A 22,208-nucleotide genomic window follows, 5' to 3' on the forward strand; every position below is an offset into this window, starting at 1 on the left:
TAGTTGTGGCAAGCGGGGGCCACTCTTCATCGCGGTGCGCGGGCCTCTCACTATCGTGGCCTCTCTTGTTGCGGAGCACAGGCTCCAGACGCGCAGGCTCAGTAATTGTGGCTCACGGGCCCAGTTGCTCCGCGGCATGTGGGATCTTCCCAGACCAGGGCTCGAACCCGTGTGCCCTGCATTAGCAGGCAGACTCTCAACCACTGCGCCACCAGGGAAGCCCTATGTTAAATTTTTGAAACAAAATTTGGAAACAACAAGGATGTCTGCTATCACTGCTACTCTTCACCTTTAGATGAGAGATTTTAGCCAAAGTAATTAGATAAGAAGCGGGGGGTGGGGGTGGGGGGATGCCTAAAGATTGGAAAGGAAGAAAAATATTTTCATTAATTGTAAGTGAAATTATTATCAACAAGAGAATCTACATACTATTAGAATAGATAAGAGTTCAGGAAGGCTGCTGGATATAAGGTCAGCATAGACTACCAATAGTTTTTCTGCACATCAGCATGCACATTAGCAAAAGCCAATTAGAAAACATATTAAGAAAAAAGAGATACAGTTTACAATGCCATCTACAAACTACCTAGTACTCTATAACAAAAGATATAGAGAAAATTACATGACATTTTTAAAGGACAGACAAGAATAAATTCAAATTATCAGTCATCTCCCCCAGTTCAATCTATAACATCAGTGCAGTTCAATAAAACTCTTAGGACTTTTGTTGAGTTGGAAAAACAAAAAGCTCACCTGGAAATTAGAGGTCCAAGAATTATCAAGGCTGTTCCGAAAATGGTTGAGGAGTGTCATACAAATTCAAAGTGTGGTGTTGGCTTAAGTATAGACAAGTAGATTAATAATAAAACTGAAAAAAAGCTGGAAACAGATTCAAACATATATGTAAACTTGACATAATAAAATAGAGAACAATTGGTTTGCCAAATACCAAACAAGAATAAATTCTGTGTAAAATAAAGATCAAAAACAAAAAAGCTAACTTCAAAAATTTTAGAATGAAATATAGAATGTCTTTAAAACCTTAGCTAGATAGGATTTCTTACGACAAAAAACACAGGTCATAAAGGAAAAAAATTAATAAATTTTACTAAGTCAAAAATTTAAACTTTAGTAAGTTATTAAAATGTACCACTAACAAACTTAAGATAAGTATATGTAACAAACAAAAGATTAGTATCCAGAATATATTAAGAATTACTACAATTTAATAAGAAATCATCAACTCCACTTAAAAATGGGCAAAAGCCAAGAACCAACAGTTTATGGAGGAGAACCCATGTGGTCAAAAAGCAGGTGAAAAGGTATACAACAATGCTAGTAATTGGGATAATGACAAGGAGTTTTTCATACCCATTAGAATGGTAAGTTCTTTTTTTTTTTTTAAAGGAATTCCTTTTTTTAAATAATAATTTATTTATTTATTTTTGGCTGTGTTGGGTCTTCGTTTCTGTGCAAGGGCTTTCTCTAGTTGCGGCAAGCGGGGGCCACTCTTCATCGCGGTGCGCGGGCCTCTCACTCCTCTCACTATCGCGGCCTCTCTTGTTGCGGAGCACAAGCTCCAGACGCGCAGGCTCAGTAGCTGTGGCTCACGGGCCTAGTTGCTCCGCGGCATGTGGGATCTTCCCAGACCAGGGCTCGAACCCGTGTCCCCTGCATTGGCAGGCAGATTCTCAACCACTGCGCCACCAGGGAAGCCCGTAAGTTTTTAATATATGTCAACATAATATATGTATCATATATAAATGGCATATGTATATACATTTTTTTTTCACGGAAGTTGACAGGAAAATAGGGACTACATATACTGCTGATGGAAGTATGAATGTATACAAGTGCTTGTGAGAGGAATTCTGTAATACATAATAAAACTGAAAAGATACATCCATGAATCCTAGAAAATCAACTTTTAGACTTATAACTGAGAAATTTTTGATTGTGTATACCAGGAGACATGTACAAAGACGTTATTGCAGCATTGTTTGTAGAAAAACTGGAAAGTACATAATTGGCTTTCAATAAAGGAATAGATGAATAAATTTGATACATTCATTCAGTGGACTACTTTGAGCAGTTGAAATAAATGGACTTCATCTAAGTGTGTCAACATGGAAAGATCTCAAATACAAGGTTGAGTGAAAAGGACATTTGCAGAATATATACAATGTAATGGCATTTATATAAACATTTAAAAGCTTCATGGAGCAATAGTGTATGTTGCTTGTAGATCTAATACAGGTATTGAAATACCACCTGGGAAGGTTATACATCAGATTAATGATGGTTGTGTTTGGGAAGGTAGGGGAGGGTGTGAGACTGGACAGAATAACAAAGGGGACTTAAATGTCTTCTATATCCCTCTATCATGTTTGTGTTAAGTATGAAGGGCTAGATTTAGATGTGTTCCCATTTTACTTTATAAGTTTATTCTTTAAAAGGCTGTCTTTTACATATTCTTTTCAGAGATTTACCAAGTTGTTTGTTTGTGATAGGAAGTCACAGTCATCCTCCTTAGATATCCTGTAGAGCAGTCAAGTTTCTCGTAGAAGGGAAATATATTTAGATCTATTGTTTTTAAAATAATCACATTTTCAAGTTCATATTAATTTCTCTAAAAACGCTTTCTTAAGTGGTCCCAAAGAGTTGTCTTTATATGGGGGACTAAATGTCTGTCATTCATTTATTCAACAGATTTTATTGAACATCTAACATATGCCAAATGATAATACAGCAGTGAGCAAAACAGATGAATCCTGCTGTCATGGAGTTTAAATTCTAGACAAGGAAGATAGCCAGTAAACAAATAAATTAATAAAAATATAAAATGGTGGTAAGTGCAATAATGAAATTTAAAACAGGATAAGAAGGATAGAGCGTGATGGAGAGTGTTTTACATGAGGAATTAGTCAGGGAAGAAGTGTCTGTGAAAGATAATATTGAGCAAAGTCATGAGGAAAGTGAACAGATAAGTTATATGGGAGAAGATTCTTAGATGCTGACCGAAAAAGCCAGTGCAAGGCCCTACTCCTGCCTTGAGAAGCAGCATGGAGGACAGCGTGGCAGGAGCTGAATGGATGAGGAGTAGACTAATATGAGATGAGATTAGAAAGATAGCAGAGGGCTGGATCATACAGGGCTTTGTTGGCCATGATAAGGACCTTGGAGCATAGGACTAATGTGGACGGTATCACTCTGGCCACTTGGTTGAGAATAGCCCACAAGGTTGGTGGTGGGGATGTAAAAATAGAAGCAGGGTGACCAGATAGAAGGTTATTATAACAGTTTTGAAAAGAAATGATAATGGTTTAGACCAAGGTGGTGAGAAATGGTTGTTTTGGGTTTTTTTAAATTTATTTTTGGCTGTGTCGGGTCTTAGTTGCCACACGCAGGATCGGCATGTGGGCTTCTTTCTAGTTGTAGCACTCAGACCTGTCTCTAGTTGTGGCATGTGGGCTCAGTCTTTTCTCTAGTTGTGGCATGCGGGCTTCTATCTAGTTGGGGCATGCAGGCTCAGTAGTTGCAGCATGTGGGCTTAGTTGCCCTGTGACATGTGAGATCTTAGTTCCCCAACCAGGGATCGAACCCGAGTCCCCTGCATTGGAAAGCAGATTCTTAACCACTGGACCAACAGGGAAGTCCCGGTTGTATTTTTGATATATTACTTTTTAGCATCAATTCTTAATCTGTAGATTACGTTCTTATCTCAGGGAAACTGTGGGAGTTATTAAGAAGAGGGAAAAACAGCACACTTTAGCTGCTAATGAGTGAGAAGCTATACACACAATCTCCAAAGATTTTAAACTTCTAAAGATCTTCTGTGGGATGGTAAGGAGGGGATTTCAGTTCCTCTTACCTAGAGGTATCATTTACTTTTCCTTTCAGTCATTGTGAATTTTGCAGTTGAGCTTAATCCAGTCATACTTTGTTCTTTAAATAATGAAATTTGAAATTCAAGTACAGGTGTAAAATTTTGAGGTTACTGATTGAGTTAACTGAATTGTGATTTAAATACTTATTTTTTCTTACTCTATAGATTAACTGTATAGCTATATACAAAGGTAAATAACCACTTTTTTTTGCATTTATTTGGCTCTAGAACCTTTTATGGAAAATAATTTGGTTTGTAACATCTATTCAAGATAGTATATAAACTGTCTTTGAACTTTTGCATGATTTCATTGCATTTGCACTTCGATGTGTTAAAATCCAAATTATAGTTCAGTTATTTTATACTGGCTTCATTTGTATTATATATTAATTGTTCACTTATATTCAGTAGTTCAGTTAAATTTTTATATAGTGGCTTTTTGTGTTATTTATTTCTAAATATAGTCTTTCTCTCACACTTATTACCATATTAGCTAATCTTTATTATCACTTATATGTCTATGGATTCCATGTGTGTGTGTTTGTGTGTGTGTGTGTGTGTACGTGAGGGAGGGGGAGAAAGAGAGGAGGGGAAGAGAATCTACTTTTTTTTTTTTAAATTTTTTGGCCATGCCACGCGGTATGCAGGCTCTTAGTTCCGCAACCAGGGATGGAACCTGCACCCCCTGCAGTGGAAACGAGGCGTCTTAACCACTGGACTGCCAGGGAAGTCCTCAAGAGAATCTACTTTGTGATAAGTCTTTAGAAATACAGATAATGTTACACCATTATGGCTTTTAAATGCTAAGCAAATCATTGTCCAGAGTGGCAGGCATACAGTAAAAATCATAATTCATTGTAAACTCTGTGTTCTATTTCTATGTGTAATAATACATCTGCACTTTTATGTATCACTAGAAACAAACTTTGTTCAAAAACATCTTTTACAAAGATAGAGCATAACAACAATAGGGTGACTGTAGCAGTGAACTCAGAAAATATTCTGATCATGCTTTAGGATTGAATTTAGTACAATGAGTGGGAAATAGATTTTTGTTTTGCTTTGTGAAACATGCAGTTTTAGGGTATGATGCCTAATCTTAAGAAGTTTCGCTTTTTTTTTTCATAGTACAGATAACGACTTACCATGTCTGTTTGAAAATACTTTGAACATTTAATAAATTTATCAGTCTTATTAACTTAACTTTCTTTTTCTTTTAGCAAAACTATACAATCTAAAGTGGACTGCATTTTGGTAAGTAAAATAACTAATCTTAAAGTTCTTTTGTTATAAGGCTTTTCCCACTATATAAAATACAACATTTTTGAGTAAATATTTATTTTAAGTATAACTCAATTTTAGTGAATAAAATTCGACATTTAATTACAACCCTAGGGGTGAACTGGCTATGTGCTGTCTAGATACTTTCCTATATCCCATCAATAATGAAATCATAATCTGAGGTAATTGCATGTTTTTGAAACTTACTGGCCTTTACTAAAGATCACTTCAGCATTTAATAAAGTGAATGTTTATTTTTCTGTTCTAATAACTCTTAAAGGATTTGTTAAAGAAAAAATTCAAGATGTTTGATGGGTTAAGTTTTGTTGTGATAGTGTATTTTTTGTATTTGGGTTGCTAGACTTCAGGAATTAAAGCCACAATAATAGTTTACATTCAGGTTTGACTTACAGACTATAAGAATTTGTTTAAATGATAGCTTTTTAAAATACTTTATGGGTTGGTTTTTGTTGCTATAATATACTTTTTATGTTTGGATTGCTGGCCTTCAGGCGTTAAAGCCACAAAAATAGTTTAAATTTAGATTGTGTTTTTAGTTCCTTAGATCTTTTCTTAAACATATGAGGGAAGAAGTATGCAGCTACTGAGACTACTGGAATAGTACTGACTTCTTTCATGGAAGTGTTTATTAATGGAATGTTCCCTAGGCTCTAGAATATTCAGTGACTCTGCACTGTTAGATTCCCCAAAATGGCACTGTAGTTAGTCCTCTTTCTATATTTGTGATATCAGAACTTTCTTATTCAGGTTCAGGTCTTCACTATAAGCTAACATTTTTTTGTTAGGGAGTAAGTGTCTGTAGTGTCTGGTGCTGAAATAGTATGTGATCTTATTAGCTTATGATATTATTATTAGTTTCTAGGTAGGTGAGTAGATAACAGTACTTCATAGGAGAACAGGTAATTTGATCAGTTCTCCTATGCCTTTCTAACCTAATAGTTAAGAAAGAGGACTTTGTGGGGATGTTTTCCCCTTTTTTTCACTTACCTTTATTATCTTTTTTTTCCCACAGTAACCCTCTGAAGTAGATAATCTTGTTACTTCCCTTTTACAAATGAAGAAACTGATGCTCTTGCATTTACTTCAAAAAATAATTATTGAGCCCATGCTAGATATAAGGGATACAACATTAAAAGGACATGTTGCCTTGCCCTCAAGAAATTCAGTCTGTTAAAATAGATTTAATAGTGCTCTTATGATCTAGGGAGGTGGTGATTGGGGATGGAGGGGTGACCTTAGCCCCACCCCCCAGAGCATTTTCTGAATCTCCCATCTCTGGAGTCTCATTGTTTATATCTATCACTCAGTAACTATTGCATAATTACTCTGTGCTAGACCCTGTCTGGGTGTCAGAATACAGTGGTAAACAAGACAGATACAGTTGCTATCTAAGACCTCCTGCCCCTTTTTTAATTTTTTTCAGTATCTGAGATAATGTTGGAGGATTACTGAATTTTTTCTTTTCATTGAGAAAATTGAGACAGAAGACTAGTATAATTTATTAAATATGGCATTTATAAAATACTAAATAAGAACAAAAAGGGTTTTTTTAATCTTTCAAGAGTTCAGAAGTGTTTATATTTTAGCATAAGTTTTAAAGTTATGTGTATTTGAGGAACAAGATAGTAAGATCTCTGTCTTCATGAATCTTACATTTTATTGAGTGATAGTAAGATCTCTTCATGAATCTTACATTTTATTGAGTGAAGTAGACATTAAATGAATGGTAAAATAAATAAGCATTATAACTTCAGATAACAATAAATACTATTACAAAATTTTTAAAGGCAAAAGGAGACAACTGATGGTGGGTAGGATAACCTCAGATTGGGTGATTAGGAAAAGTCTCTGAGGAAATGACATTTGAGAGAAGACCTGAATAATAGGAAGCCAGTCTTGTGTGAAGATCTGCCAGTAACACATACTAGGCAGAGGGAACAGAAAGTACAAAAATTCTGAAGCAGGAATGAGTCTGGCATGTTTGAAGAATACAAAGAACCCAGTATGCTGGAACTTATGAAAGGAGGAGAGGATGTTGATAGGAGAAAAGTCTAGATAGGGCTTATCTAGCTATGGCAAATAGTATGTATTTTCTTCTAAGTGAATGGAAAGTCAATTAAAAGGTTTTAAGTAAGAAAATAGTATGATCTAGTTTTGTTTTTTGTTTTTTGTTTTTGTTTGTTTTTTAATACCTTAGCTGTTGTTGGAAAATGGGCTTGTAGGGGGATAAGAGTAGAAGCAGGAAAGCCAGTTAGGCTATTGGAAAAGTCCAAATGAGAATATAAGGCTCTTGCTCAGATGATGGCAGTGGAAGATGGGGAAAAAATAGATGAATTCAAGGCATATTTTCGATATAAAGCCAGTAGGCCTTGCTTGCTGACGTATTGAATGTGAAGGGAGAAACAAAGAGGAATTAAGGATAATTTCTTTTGGTCTAAAGGATTTCCTTTAGTATTTCTTACAAGGCAGGTTTGCTCATAATGAATTCTCTTGATCAGTATTTATCTGTGAATGTCTTTATTTTACTTTCAGTTTTGAAGGATAGTTTTCCTGGAGATAGAATTCTTAATTAACAGGGTTTGTTTTTTTTTAATTTCATCTCTTTGAATATGTCATTCCACTGCCTTTGGCCTTCATTGTTTCTGATGAGAAGTCAGTCATTAATCATGTTGTTTTCTGGTACATGATGAGTTGTTTTTCTCTTATTGCTATCAAGATTCATTCATAAATTCATTCACTGTTTGTTCACTCACCCACCTACTCTTGCTTTCAACAGTGTGACTATATATGTAGGTGTGGATCACTTTGTGTTTATCCTACTTTGGGTTTGCTGAGTTTGCATCTGTAGATTAATCTGATTTGGGAATTTTTCAGCCATTATTTCTTCAAATACTTTTTGTGTCCCTTGAATTCCCCTCTCTATAGGAAGCTGCCATTACACAGCTGTTGAAATGATTGATTTTATCACTCTAGTCTCTGGGGCTTTGTTTCTTTTTTTCTGATTATTTTTCCCTGTGTTCTAGTTTCTCTATTTTTATTAAGATTCCCTATTATTTCATTCCTTGTCATCATGTTTTCCTTTTTATGTTTAAACACAGTCAGCCTCATCCATGTGGGATAGGTCATGGGAGAAGCGCCAAGCAAGAGTAAAACAGACTCTCACAGTACCTGAAGTTCAGCAGTTTTTAATGACCAAAGACTTCTCAGTTTGTTGCCTTTCATCAGTTTCCAAAGCCCTAAAATCATTCTTTTTGACAATTTTTCATCATTTTAGAGTTATTTTGAGGGGAGGATTTGCTGGCTATTCATTCCATTTGGTCTAGATAGCTCAGCTTTCTCACATAGATTTTACCATGTTTTCTTCAAGAAGTTTTATAGTTTTAGCTTTTTCTATTAGGTCTGTGAACCATTTTGATTTAAATTTCTGTTTGGTATAAGGTGAACTGCAGTGTTTATTTTTTACCATATGGATAGATATCCAGTTGTTCCAGCATCACTTATTGAAAAGTCTACCCTTCCCCAATCACCTCCTATATCAAAAACCATTATGCGTGGGTCTTTGGCTAGAGTCTCTTTTTTCCATCAATTGCTGTCTCTTTCTTTATGACATCACCACACTGTCTTGTTTACAGTAGCTTTGTCAAAAGTCTTGACATCAGGTAATGTGATAATTCAAATTGGTTTTGGCATTTCCATACAAATTTCAGAATAACCTTGTCAATTTCTTTTAAAAAAAAAGTCTACTGGGATTTGTTTATGATTACAGTGAATTTATTGATAGATTTGGGGCCAGTGGACATCCTAATGACAAGTTTTCTAATCCATAAGCATATTATATCTCCATATTAGTGGATTCTTCTATAATTTCTCTCAGCAGTGTTTTCTAGTTTTCTGTGTATAGGTTTTGTATATATTTTGCTTAAATTATTCCTAGATATTTTAAGATTTTGGATGTTATCACAAATGGCATTAAAAAGTGTTTGTTATCCAATGTTTTGTTGCTAATATTTATATTGAACTTGTGAGTATGCAGACTTACTAAATTCTCATATGAGATGTAGAGTTTTTTGAATTTTCTACCAAATCAATCATATTATCCATGAATAAAGAAAAGTTTAATTCCATTTCAGTCCAAATGTCTATTTATTCATTTTTCTCACCTTATTCACAGCTAGGACCTTCAGTTCAATGTTGAATAGAAATGGTGAGAATTAGATTTCCTTCCCTTGTTCTCAGTCTTAGGAGAAAGCCATTTATTCATTCACCTTACAATGTGATGTTAGCATTAGCTTTTTTATGAATGCTCTTTTCAAGTTGAACATGTTCCCTTCTGTTCCTATTTTGCTAAGAGGATTTTTATCAAAAATACATGTTGGATTTTATCAAATGATTTTTCTGCACTCACTGAAATAATCACATGGTACTTCTACATGATTCTATTAACAAGGTGAATTACACTGATGGATTTTCCAAAATCAACCATCTTTGCATTCCCCTGGTAAACTCCATATGGTGCATATATTTCCATATGTTGTGTTATACTTTTATATATTGCTACATTGGATTTGCTGTTTTTTTAAAGACTATTGTCTGTGTTAATCAGGACTTTTGATCTGCTGTTTTCTTATAATGTCTTTTTGTTTTTGCTCTCTGGGTAATGTTGGCTCATGAGATGAGTTTGGAAGCGTTTTTCCTTTATTTTTTGAAGGGATTTATTTAAAATTAATATTATTTCTTCTTTAAATGTTTGGGTTTTTTGGGGGGTTTTTTTGGCCACACTGCACAGCTTGTGAGATCTTAGTTCCCCGACCAGAGATTGAACCCAGGCCCTCACCTGGACCGCGGCAGTGAGAGCGCAAAGTCCTAACCACTGGACTGCCAGGGAATTCCCTCTTCTTTAAATGTTTATGGTAGAGGTCACTAGTGAAACTATCTGTGGAAAAGGTTTTAGTTACAAAATCAGTTTCTTTAACTATTATAAGGTTATTAAATTCTTAAAATTTTTTTCTTCATGCAGTTTTGGTGTTTGTCTTTCAAGGAATTTGTTCATGTTTCCTATGTTAGTGAATTTGTTAGTGTAATGTTCATAATATTCCCTTATCATCCTTTACTATCTGTAGGATTTGTAGCAGTTTCCTTTCATTTCTGATAATGGCCATTTGTATCTTCTTTCTTCTTGATCAATTTAGCTAGAGTTTCAATAATTTTATAAATAAAATTAGTTATATTAAATAATTTTGTTACTTTGTAAATAAACTTTTGGCTTCATTTATTTTCTTTCTTGATTGTTAGTTTTCCATTTTGTTTCTCCTCTAATATGTGTTTTTTTTTTCTTCTGCTTTACTTGGCTTTAATTTAACCTTAGTTTTCTAGCCCCTAAATAAGGAAATTTTAAACTTTTTTTTTCTTTTCATTGTAAGCATTTAATGCTACAAATTATCCTCTAAGCACTGGTTTAGCTACATTCCATAAATTATGTTGTGTTTTCATTATCTTTCAATTAAATTTTTTGTCTATTTTCCATTCTGATTTATTCCTGTACCCATGGAACACTTAGATATAGGCTGATCAGTTTCCAAATAGTTGAGTGTTTATTGAATCTTGTTTATGGTATATCTTAGTGAATGTTTCATATGTACTTGAAAAGAATGTATATTCTAGTGTTATTGGATGGACTGCGCTCTCTCGCTCTCTCTCTCTCTCTCTCTCTCTATATATATATATAGATATATAAACTGATATATGTATATATCAGTTGGTTATTGTTTTTCAAGACATATTTATCGTTACTGTTTTTTTTTTTACTTATTTCAGTTATTGAGAGGGATGCCTAAAATCTCGTATTTGTGATTGTGAATTTTTTTTCTCTCTGATCTTGTCAGGTTTTGCTTCATGTATTGAAGCTGTTAATAGGAGCATAAATTTTTAGGATTTTTATGTATTCTTCATGAATTGATTCTTTTATTAAGATGATATTTCTATTTTTAACTCTGGTATCATTTGTTGCTTTCAAGTCTGCTTTGTCTGATATCACCATAGCCCCTCCATCTTTCTTATAATTAGTGTTTGTGTGGCATATCTTTTTTTGTCCTTTTAATTCTAAGTAGTCTGGGTCTTTGTAGTTAAAGTGTTTTGTTGTTGTTGTTGTTGACATCATATGCTTGTCTCTTTCTTAACCAGTTTGACAAGTTTTGTGTTGTGATTGGTTGAATGTATGTGTACCATTTTGCTATTTATCTTCTTGTAGTGTAGGTCTACTGTTGATTAATTCTCCCAGTTTTAGCTTATCTGAGAAAGGTCTTTAATTTCCCTTCATTTACAAAGGGTATTTTCACTGGGTATAGCATTCTAGATATTTTTTCTTTCAGCATTTTTGCAATGTAGGTCCGTTTTCTTTTAGCTTGCATAGACTCCATTGAGAAGTTTGTTGTCATTCTTAACTTGTTTTCCTGTGTGTAATGTTTTCTTTTTTTCTCTGGCTTCCTTTAAGATTATTTATTAGTTGTTTTCAGCAATTTTATAAACTTAGTATGGTTTTCTTTGTTTTTGTCCTGCTTGTGGTTTACTGAGCTTCCTCAAACCTGTGGGCTTATAATTTTTCATCAACTTTCAAAAATTTCCAGCCATTCAAATACTCTTCTTCGCCCCCTTCCATCCTGGGACTCAAACTATGCTTACCTTGCATTCCTCAGTAATTTTCCACAGGACACTAAGGCTATGTTTATTTTTTTCTCTTTTTGCTTCACTTTGGATAGTTTATATTTCTTTATTATTATTATCACATTCCTTAATCTTCTTAAAGTGTCTAATCTGCTATAATTCTATTCAGTGAATTACCCATTTTAGACCTTGTATTTTTTAAGTTCTAGAAATTTCACTTGGTTATTATTTTTTTATATATCCTCCGTTTCTTTCCTTGTTATATCCTTGGGCATGTTTATAATAGCTATTTTAAAGTCCTTGTTTGCTAGTTATATTATCTCTAAGTCTCTTTATTTACTGAGTTTTTGTTGCAATTATGGGATCACGTTTTTCTGCTTCTTTCCATATCTAGTAATTTTTAGTTTAGTATTTATTTAGAACGTCTAGATTTTGTTCTCTTTCTTTAAAATGTATTGCAGTTTTCTTTGGCTGGCAGCTAAACTACTTTCAGATTAGTTTGATCCTTTCGAGGCTGTGTTTAAGCTTTGTTGGGGCAAGTCTAGAATAGCTAGACTTTACTCTAGAGTTAGTTCAGCTTTTATACTAGAATGTTACCACTCTAGTGTCTGTACTGCATTCCTTGGATGTTGACTGAGATCTCTCAGTGCTGTCTGATTGGAATTTGAACATGTCACAGTCAGTTACAGTTCCCTGGTAGTTCTTTTCCCAGCCTCATGGAGTTTTCCTCTACCCATATATAGTTTAATACTCAGCAGTAGATTCCAAATCTATGTAGGGATTTGTATAGATTTTGAAGATAGTTCTGTGTCTTCCTTCCTTTTGGTACTTTGCCTTCTCAGACACTGATCTCAGAAACTGAACTGCTTGGGTTCCTACTCCCTATACCACAGTTGAAAAGTTGCCTTCAGACAGAATCATCTCATTTATTTTTTTCGCTAAGAACATTCCATCCAATGATAGTAGAATATACAACTCTGTTTTCAGAAAATGGACAACAAATGTGCTCTTTTTAACTTTAGCTTCTTTAGCTAAAGTTCCTAAAGTCACTTCTGTTGTCAGCAGATGATCTCACCTCCTACTTCTCTGAGGAAGTAGGAAGATGCAGTGTAGGTATCCCACAAAATTAAAACCACTTTGTATTCCCAACTCAGTAGTTCCTCACTTCTGTACCATGTGTTCCTTCCCTTCCTCCCAACAGATGAAATATCTTTCTGCCTATCTGAAGGTTGATCTCCTCTTTCTAGGCCCTGGATACCATCTCTTCCTGTCTCTGAATTCATTTATCCTCTTCCTCCTGTTCTTTTATGCTCTCATTTTCTCCTGACCTTTTCCCATTAATAGTTCAGTGCTTAATTTTTTTCCATCTAAAAAAAAATCCTTCCTAAAACCCACAACCCTTCTTTAGCTACCACCCTGTCTTCCTCCTTTCTTTTGAAAGAAGAAAGTCAAGGTTTAGTCAAAGTGTTGATTGAATTCAGTCTCCTCCTCTGAAACTTGTGTTTATCAAGGATACCATGACCTCTCATTGCTAAATATAATGGACAGTCTCAGTTCCTAACTTGACAACCCTTTTTCGGTTGACTCTGTTGACCATCCTTTTACCCTCCCTTGTTTATTAGTTCATTCTCATTCTTTTAATTCATTAGATGCCACACTATCCTGGTTGTCCTGTTACACCTTAGGCTGTTCCTTCCCAGTTTCTTCAAGGGCCTCTGTTCCTCAACCTAAGTCCTCTGTATTCTGTCTATATTTGCCCATGGTGATCTCATCTATTTTGATGGTTTCAATTAATCTCAGTATACTGATGATTCATAATTATACATCCCCAGTTTAAGCTCTAGACCCATACAGCCAAACTGTTATCAATTGACCAATTTTACTAAGATGTCACATAGGCACTTCAGACTCAGCTTTTCCAGAACCAATCTCACTGTATCACACCCCAAATTCTGAACATATTTCTATTTGTTTCTTATTGCTGCTGTAACAAATTATCATAAATTTAGTGGCTTAAAACAACACTCATTTATTATCTTTTAGTTCTGCAGGTCAGCAGTCTGACACAGGTCTCACCTAGATAAAATGAAGGTGTCAGGAGAGCTGTGTTCCTTTTGGAGGCTCTAGGGGAGAACCTGTTTCCTTGCCTTTTATAGCTTTTAGTGGCTGCATCTTCAAAGCCAGCAATGGCTGATCAGTCTTTCTTACACTGTATCACTCTGACACATCTCTTTTTTGTAGTCAAATCTCCCTCAACTTCCCTCTTACTAGGACAGTTGTGATTACATTAGGCCTACTAGATAATCCAGGATGCTCTCCCCGTCTCAAGGTCCTTAATTTAATCACATCTGGAAAGTCCCTTTTACCATGTAAGGGAACAGATTAACAGGTTTCAGGGATTCAAGGATTAGGACATGAACATCTTGGAGGGCCATTATTCTTTCTACCATATTGTCTTAGTGAATATACTCACTCATCCAACCTAAAAGCCTGGTGGTCATTCTTGTTTTCATCCTCTTTCTCACCTGCCTCACATCCAGTCAGTCACCAAGTCCTATCACTTGTGTCTTCATAATTGCTCCATTTTTGTCTGTCCCTACTGCTACTACATTAATCCAGATCATTGTACTTGTTGGAAATACTGTAGCTATTTTTCTGCTTCTCGTCTCTCCACTTTTATTCCATTCTTCACAGTATCATTACAATCATCTTTATGAAATGTGAATCTGTGTATTTTGCACCCTTGCTTAAGACCTTTTGCTGGTTCCCCATTGTTCTGTCTTTAAGGCATTGAAGACCCTTCCTACTCAGGCTTTACTTTTCTTATTTAATGTCATCTTCCTCTACTCCCTCCACAGGCTGTCAGCAAGCTGTAATGAACACTTGTGGAGTAAGAAAAGAGAATATATACTCTCTCAGTCTAGAACAGCAATGGCCATTAGAACATTCTGTGGTGGTAGAAATGTTCTATATATGCACTATTCAGTATAGTAGCCAGTAGACACATGTGGCTATGTATTAAGCACTTGAAATGTGGCTAGTGTGACTGAGATACTGAACTGTTAATTTTATTAATTTAATTTTAAGTTAAATAGCCAAAAGTGGCTAGTGGCAACCTTTTTGGATAGTGCATATCTAGACAGTGGTTCTCAACTGGAGGCGAAACATTTGACAATATCTGGAGACATTTTTGTTTTGCTACCAGTTGAGTGGGTAGAGGACAAGTATGCTGTTTAAACATTCTGTAAAATACAGGACATCACTTTATCACCCCAAAATTGTCAGTAGTGTTAAAGTTGAGAAACTGTGGTCTAGACTATCCTCTTTTTTTTCCCTCTATCTAGTTATATTTTAAGATTCATCTTCACCCCCTCGGAAAACCATCTGTGATTTGTCAGGTCTGAGTCTGATACATCTTCTGTCCCCTAATGTCCTGTGCTTACCTTTATTTGTTTTATGTAGTCACCTCTATGCTAGTCATAATCAGCATTTTTATTTGTTCTTGGCTTCTTGAGTGTAGGAGCATATTGGAATATGCCCAAAGGCACATGAGGATGATCAATAAATATTTGTTAAATGTATGAATGAGTATAGTCTAACGACTCAATTATTAAACATATTGCAGTTTAAAATGTAAAGAAGTGTTACCACCTTCAGTTGAGACCTTTTTAGAGACCATGTACTTGATAAAACATTGGAATTTATTTGTTGGAATTACTTCACAGTTTGCCCGTAAGAACAGAAACTGGTCTCATTCATTTAGAGGGAAAGAACTTTTTTTTTTCCTGGCATTCTCCTCTTTTCCCCTGTTCTTCTCAGCTTAGGTATTTCTCTTCCTCCTACACTAACCTGTTAAGAGAGAACCAGCCGAAACCACTCCCACTCATCCCCAGAGTACAGATGGGGAACTGAAACTTTATTGCATTGATTCAGGAAGGATTTAAGCAAGTAAAGTGGGATAAATAGTTCAGAAACTAAGAGAAACTGGCAGCATAACAGAATGGCTCAGAGCTGAGGCTATAGAATGACACAGTCCTGAATTTGAATCTTTGCCCCTACCATTATTGCCATTATTGTCTGATTTTGGATAATTTTAACCTATTTTAGTTATATTTTTAAAGGTGATAATAATAGTACCTAAGCCACTGAGTTACTGTGACTATTAAAGGAAATAACAACTGTACTTGTTACAGGCATCCCTCAGAGATGCTGAGGGTTTAGTTCCAGACCACTGTGGTAAAGTGAATATTGCAATAAAACGAGTCACACAAATTTTTTGGTTTCCCAAAATATAAAAGTTATCTTTATGTATATGTATGGCTGAGTCATTTTGCTGTGCACCTGAAACTATCACAGCATTGTTAATCAGCTATACTCCAATATAAAATAAAAAGTTTTAAAAAGAAGTTATTTTTATACTATACTGTAGTCTCTTAAGTGTGTGATAGCATTATGTGTTAAAAAAAAAATTGCACACACCTTAATTGAAAGATACTTTATTGCTAAACAATGCTAACCCTCCTCTGAGCCTTCAGCAAGTCTTAGTAGTAAGATCAAAGACCACTGATCACAGATCACCATAACAGATATAATAATAATGATGGAAAACTATGAAATACTGTGAGAATTACCAACATGTGACTCAGAGACACAAAGCGAGCAAATAAGATTGGGAAAATGGTGCTGATGGATTTGCTCAGCGCAGGGATGCCACAAACCTTCAAATTGTAAAAAACGCAGTATTTGCAAAGTGTGATAAAAGGAAGCTCAATAAAAGGAAGCATGCTTGTAGTATAAATACAGTGCCTGGTACATCGTAAGCACACGTGACAGCTTCAGTTCAAGGTGTTGTGCGTGTAAATTGTTAATGTGGATCTAATTGACTTCATTGCCACAAATTTATGTTTCTAGAAGTCTAAGTGTTAGTCAGGGATAACATTTTATGTTCATCATCACAAAACTTACCTTTTAAGAATGAATGCTTACCATAGGGAACCAATGAGGGGAGAGGATTGAATCCCTCAAACATAGAGAGTGGAAGACAGAGAAGTTGGGAATCACCTGGCTAAAGCTGCCTGGAAGCCAGAAGGTACATATTGTAGAACAGCTGCCAGTATCAACACTCTATGCTCCCTCCCCCTTCAGGCCTTTGTAGGTGCTGTTTCCTCTACCACCTGTGCCCTTCTCAGATCTCTTCACTTGGATAATAACTCCTAGTCCTTTTGGACTTGGCCCAAAAACCCTTTTTGGAATGCTTTTTATCTATTAGGAATGCATTCAGTTGCAGATAACAGAAAACCCCAACTATTGGTGGCTTAAAGAAATAAGAGTTTGCGTCATCTAATAAGTCCAAAGTTAGGCATCCAAGAGTGGCGCAGTAACTCAGTAATGCCTCTGGAATCCTAGGCCCTTTGTTTTTTGCTGTGTCATCTTTTATCCTGTCACGTCATTGATGGCTGCTGCACTTCCATGCCTTCTGTCCAAATGCTAAGGCAGGAAGAAGGGAGGAAGGGTCAAAGGGCTTTCTTCTAGGGAAGCTCTGTCTTTGTTTTCATTACACTACTTCTGTTTCAAAAACCCACTTCAGGAACTTCCACCTCCAGGGTAATGTCACTTGGGTGCCTCTAGCTGCAAGGGAAACTAGGATAATGGAGTATTTTGTTTTCTAGCCTCTATACCAGAAGAAGACCAAAAAGAAGGTGGTTAGCAATGTACGTCTGAGTCCAGCCTGTCTGCCATAGCTTCTCATGTTAAGGTCCCCTGCTGTCATGCACCTTATAAAAAGCTTTATACCCCTATTAAAGCTCTTACCATATAGTATGCTAATCCCCAGATTAATTGGTTTTCTTCCCCAAGAATAAGCTTTTGGTAGTAAGGACTGTGTCTTACGGTCTTGGTATCCTCAGTGCTTAGCACAGTGTCTAGTACGTGGAAGACACTCAGTAAATATTTGCTGAATGATTATCCACAAACAATAATTATCAAAAAGAATGTATAAAATGCACATAATATCCCCAGAGTTTCTTTATACGTGTTGTTGTTATTATTATTAACATTTATTGAGTATTTATTATCATGTGCCAGACAAGTGCTTTACATATTTTATCATTCAGCCCTCATAATTTGCCTATGAGCTTAATCTGTTATCCTCATTTTACAAATGAAGAAACAGGCTCAGACAGGTTAAGTAACTTACTCAAGGTCATAAAACTTGCTAATTGGTAAAATTAGGCTTTTAATCCAGATAGTCTGACTCCAGAGCCCAGGCTTTTAAAAAACTGTGATATACATAACATTTTTAAAGCGTCTGAAATATTAGGTTATTATATATGAATTTTTAAGAATTCTACTTCTTCATCTTTCTATAATTAAGAAATGTTCCTGGAAGTAATTATCCACTTTGAAAATAAATCTGAAAAGAAAAAATGAAAAGCTGTCCTCATTATCTTACTGAATTTTAGTAGTCAGTAATTCTAAATTCAGTCTCTTTTTCTGCAAGCAGGTTGCTTGAATGCCATTTTAAAAACATAATATGCTCATTAAAACAAAATTGCTAAAATGATTTCAGCTATTTAAATTGATTACAATTGTGAAGACTATGGTGCTGTGAAATATGCTAGAAGTGAAAAATAGAAAATTGTATCTGTGCTATTTTTAAAGCCTAGTATTTTGCCTGCTTATCAGTAAAGACAAACCGAAAATATTTGCAGAAGCATAATTGTGAACAGAGTTTTTTGTTAATATTTTAATGCTTTTGCAATAAAACAATTGATTTTTACTTAATTTTAACAATAATCAACATGACTTAAACTAAATTTCTCATGAGTTGTAACAATTTTAGGTCTATAATGTCATTATACATTTGTAAAGCCGATCCAATTATATTTTTCATAACCAGCTTAATAGTCAAGGCAAAAATCTTACCATTGATACTTCCAACCCCCTAGGATTAGCTAGACCTCAGCAGAGTTTGAAAGCTGCTCATTCCATATTACCTAGGCCCCTTATTTTAGTTGAATGAAATTGGACTACCTGAAAGCTATAGCGAGACCTAAAATGTGAAAGAAATAATCCTGAATGTTTGATGGAGAAAAGGCCTGGTTTGGTGAGGCTCAACCACAGAAGGATGGGAAATAATAGTTAGTTTCCCAAAATATGGTCCTTGGAAGAATAATTCCATAGGATGTTAATATGCAAAAAGGGTTCCAAAAGTCAAATATGTTTCGTGAACTCTGGATTGAAGGATGTGTTAAGAGCTGTTATTAATATGCTGCTGTGTATCATGAATCCTAACAAATATTCAATATATACAAGACTTTTTTCCCCTCATAAAACTTCTCATGAAACTGATGTTCTAAGACACACTATTTGGGAAGTGATTGATAAAACTGATAGGGTAAGTTTCTGCACTAGAGAGAGAAATTATTTTCCATGTGCCATCCAGAACTATCAGGATATTGAGAACTTCCTGTTTATATTACTGTATATTAGGTGTGTATGCTACCAGGAAGCAATCTTTCACCAGTTCTAATGTTCAGGTCCCCTACATTGATTAGTTGTGTTGGAGTTACTAGAACTAACAAGAGTTAAAAGAGGGGGGAAAATGACCATATATTTTGGTTCCCGCTAGGAAAAGCCAATGTAAATATTAAAACAAATAACATTTCGCTTATCAGGAAATCAGTTGAAAGCAAGAAGAAAACTATTTCTGTCTCATGGACTGGGCAATTCGACAGCAATCCTAGTAAGATTATAGAGGTAAGAGTAGACAATCTTTGTTTACTTTTCTTCCCATCAGCTGGAGAGATAAAAGGCTTAAAAGGAGGAATAAGGGAGGCTAAGTACAGTTGACCCTTGAACAACACAGTTTTGAACTGCTTGGGTCCCTTATATGCAGATTTCTTTTGCTAAATATGGTACTACAGGATCTGTGGTTGGTTGAGTCCCCAAATGCAACTGTGGTATGGAGAGCCAACAGTGAAGTTATACTCGAATTTTCAACCACAAGGATGGTAGACAGCCCTAACCCCCATATGGCTCAAGGGTCAACTGTATTTTAGATCCATTTAAGTCCATATTTTAAATCTCTCTGGAAGAGTATACTGCCTTACTTTTAGGGCTCTCTACTGACCAGTATTCTAAGAGAGGACTCTTATGTATTGCCAGTTACTTCTAAGTTTAATAAATGCAGTGTTGGTGAGTTAACATGGCCTAATAAAGCATGTGCTTTACAGAGCATTCTATGCTCTGCACCGAGAAGGCCAAGTAAACTCAACTGGACAGAAATTGAACATGTCTAATGAGTTCCTTGCACAGATGAGTCTAAAGGCTTCTTGACCTAAGTCTGCTATACTGGGAGAGGGCGAGTTATATTCATGCGAGTTGAACCAAGGAGGACTTTCTAGGATTACCAGTAAGAGAGAGAAGTTGAAAGTGATGTGAGGTTGCCAGAACGCCTATTCCTTCTGGAGGGCTAGAGAAACTTGAAATTTGGTGATAGATGCCGTCATTCAGATTATTCTGTAGTGAGGCAGGTTCCCTACAGGGGAGAACTCTCAATAGGGTCCTCTTGCAAGGGAATACAGTAGAAAACTTGAAAGGGTGAGATTGTAGTGAATCAATAGTCAGTGTGTGTTAGGTTCTGAATGCTGATTTAAGTAATCCTTCAGTACTCTGCTGTCGCCTCCCACCCATGCTGGACTAATGTTTGTCCTCCCTGGGGGAAATGAACAAAAATTAGCAGTCTAAGCTATGTTCTATAACAACTTTCCTTCTGTAATGGACACCAAAGTCTATTATTAGATGAATCCTAAGAACCAACTTTCTGGGCACACGTGAGTTGTCCATTATAAATGCTAAAACCTGAAAAGAGAATCACAATGGAGGTACTAAGTACCCCATCTGAAAAACCCTGTTTAGCACAGTAATAAGTTGGTTAGAAAACAGGAGGGGGAAGAGCAGGGCAAGCAATCTGTCTGTAGTAAGTCTATTCATTTATCATGGATATCTATGTGGAGGTTCAGCATTACTTACATTCTCACCAGGGTCGTATCTGGAACATTGCAGTAGAGAATATTTCCCTGGGTATAACCTTTCCAGTATCATTTCATCTTGGCTTATAGCATCTTATTCATATAGCTAACTCTGAATCGAAGTACTGTACATTCCAGAGATCCTGGATTTTAAAACATATGGTTGCTCAGATATGGACTGGATGGTAATAGCAAGCAGGCCTGGTCCAGCAACTCAAGCATCTTGGTGCTTATGGCCCTGGAAGGAATCAACCCTTAACCCTGTAGATCCGAGGAGCTAAACTGGAGACCCACAGACTAGATCCATTCCACAGAGGTGTTTCCTTTGGCCCACGGTAACATTATCTAAATTTCTAATTGGTTGCCATATTTCAAATTTGAAATTTTAAAATTGGGAGAGTTCACAGAAAAAAATCAGGTGTCTGGCCTCTCTGAAAACTTAGGACACTGATGAATCTTTATTTCTACATGATGTGTGTTCTCCAGTTTTCTTGCATTTTCCTGCCATGCATTTAACTCCTAAACATATATATTTTTCTTACCTGTAGTCTAGTTTAATCATTTGCATTACCTACCTGGCATTTGAGCTTGTGACCTCTGTGTTAGATCCTCTGGGGGCAAGATTTTCCTGAGAGCCATTCATCACAGGATTGGAGGAGCCATAATAGTATGTATGAGGACAGATGATGAGAAGGCAGCCTCCATTTTTGTCTCAGTAATGTGGCCTCTTTACTGTCAGTTCTTGCCCTGCCTGGCCATTACAACAGTCAGTCAGTAGAAAGCAAAAGTAGGGTAGAACAAAGAATAATGGTAAAGCTCTTCAAGAATCTTTCCTATTGGTTAGCCACTGTGTGAAACGTTTTATCTTCATACTTTCCAATGAAACCTTCCCTGACCAGTCTAGTTTAAATTGTACCCACTGCCAATACTTTTTCTTTATAGCATTTATCATTATCATGTAACAGATGTTCTACTTTTAAATTTTATTATCTGTCTCCCTGGTACTAAAATGTAAGGTCATGCATGTCTAAAGCATAGTTGGCACTCAATACTCAGTGAATGAATGAATGAATATAATCTCATTAATTTTTTAAACTTTTCAAATCTATCCCATAGTTAATGTTTTAAGTTAGAAGCCAATTCTTTTAATGTGCCTACTGCTGAAGTGGTTGGATGAGAAGTAAAAGATATGTGAAGCAGGGTGTAGGATATCTGCTTCCTGAGAACCAGACTAATGTTATTAGAGTGGGACTTTCTAAGACAGATGACACACTCCCAGAAATAAATTCGAGTAACTTGCTCAAGGGAGAATTTTTCACAAAAGGCAC

General features: G+C 35.7%; 1 protein-coding gene across 5 annotated transcripts in view; it reads left to right on the plus strand.

Annotated features, from left to right (window-relative positions):
- RFX7 (regulatory factor X7) overlaps positions 1-22,208 on the plus strand; it is a 160,932-nt gene that overhangs the window by 49,381 nt on the left and 89,343 nt on the right. For 4 of the 5 annotated variants that reach the window (XM_057542199.1, XM_057542200.1, XM_057542202.1 and 1 more), the window contains exon 3: positions 5,107-5,140. In XM_057542199.1, coding sequence (XP_057398182.1) covers positions 5,107-5,140 — 34 coding nt within the window. Of the gene's footprint in view, positions 1-5,106; positions 5,141-19,549; positions 19,607-22,208 lie in introns of those variants that run through there. The other variant, XM_057542204.1, reaches the window with a different exon arrangement.

This window comes from Balaenoptera acutorostrata, chromosome 3 (genome assembly GCF_949987535.1).
Source record: "Balaenoptera acutorostrata chromosome 3, mBalAcu1.1, whole genome shotgun sequence".
In the NCBI taxonomy this organism is placed as follows: domain Eukaryota; kingdom Metazoa; phylum Chordata; class Mammalia; order Artiodactyla; family Balaenopteridae; genus Balaenoptera; species Balaenoptera acutorostrata.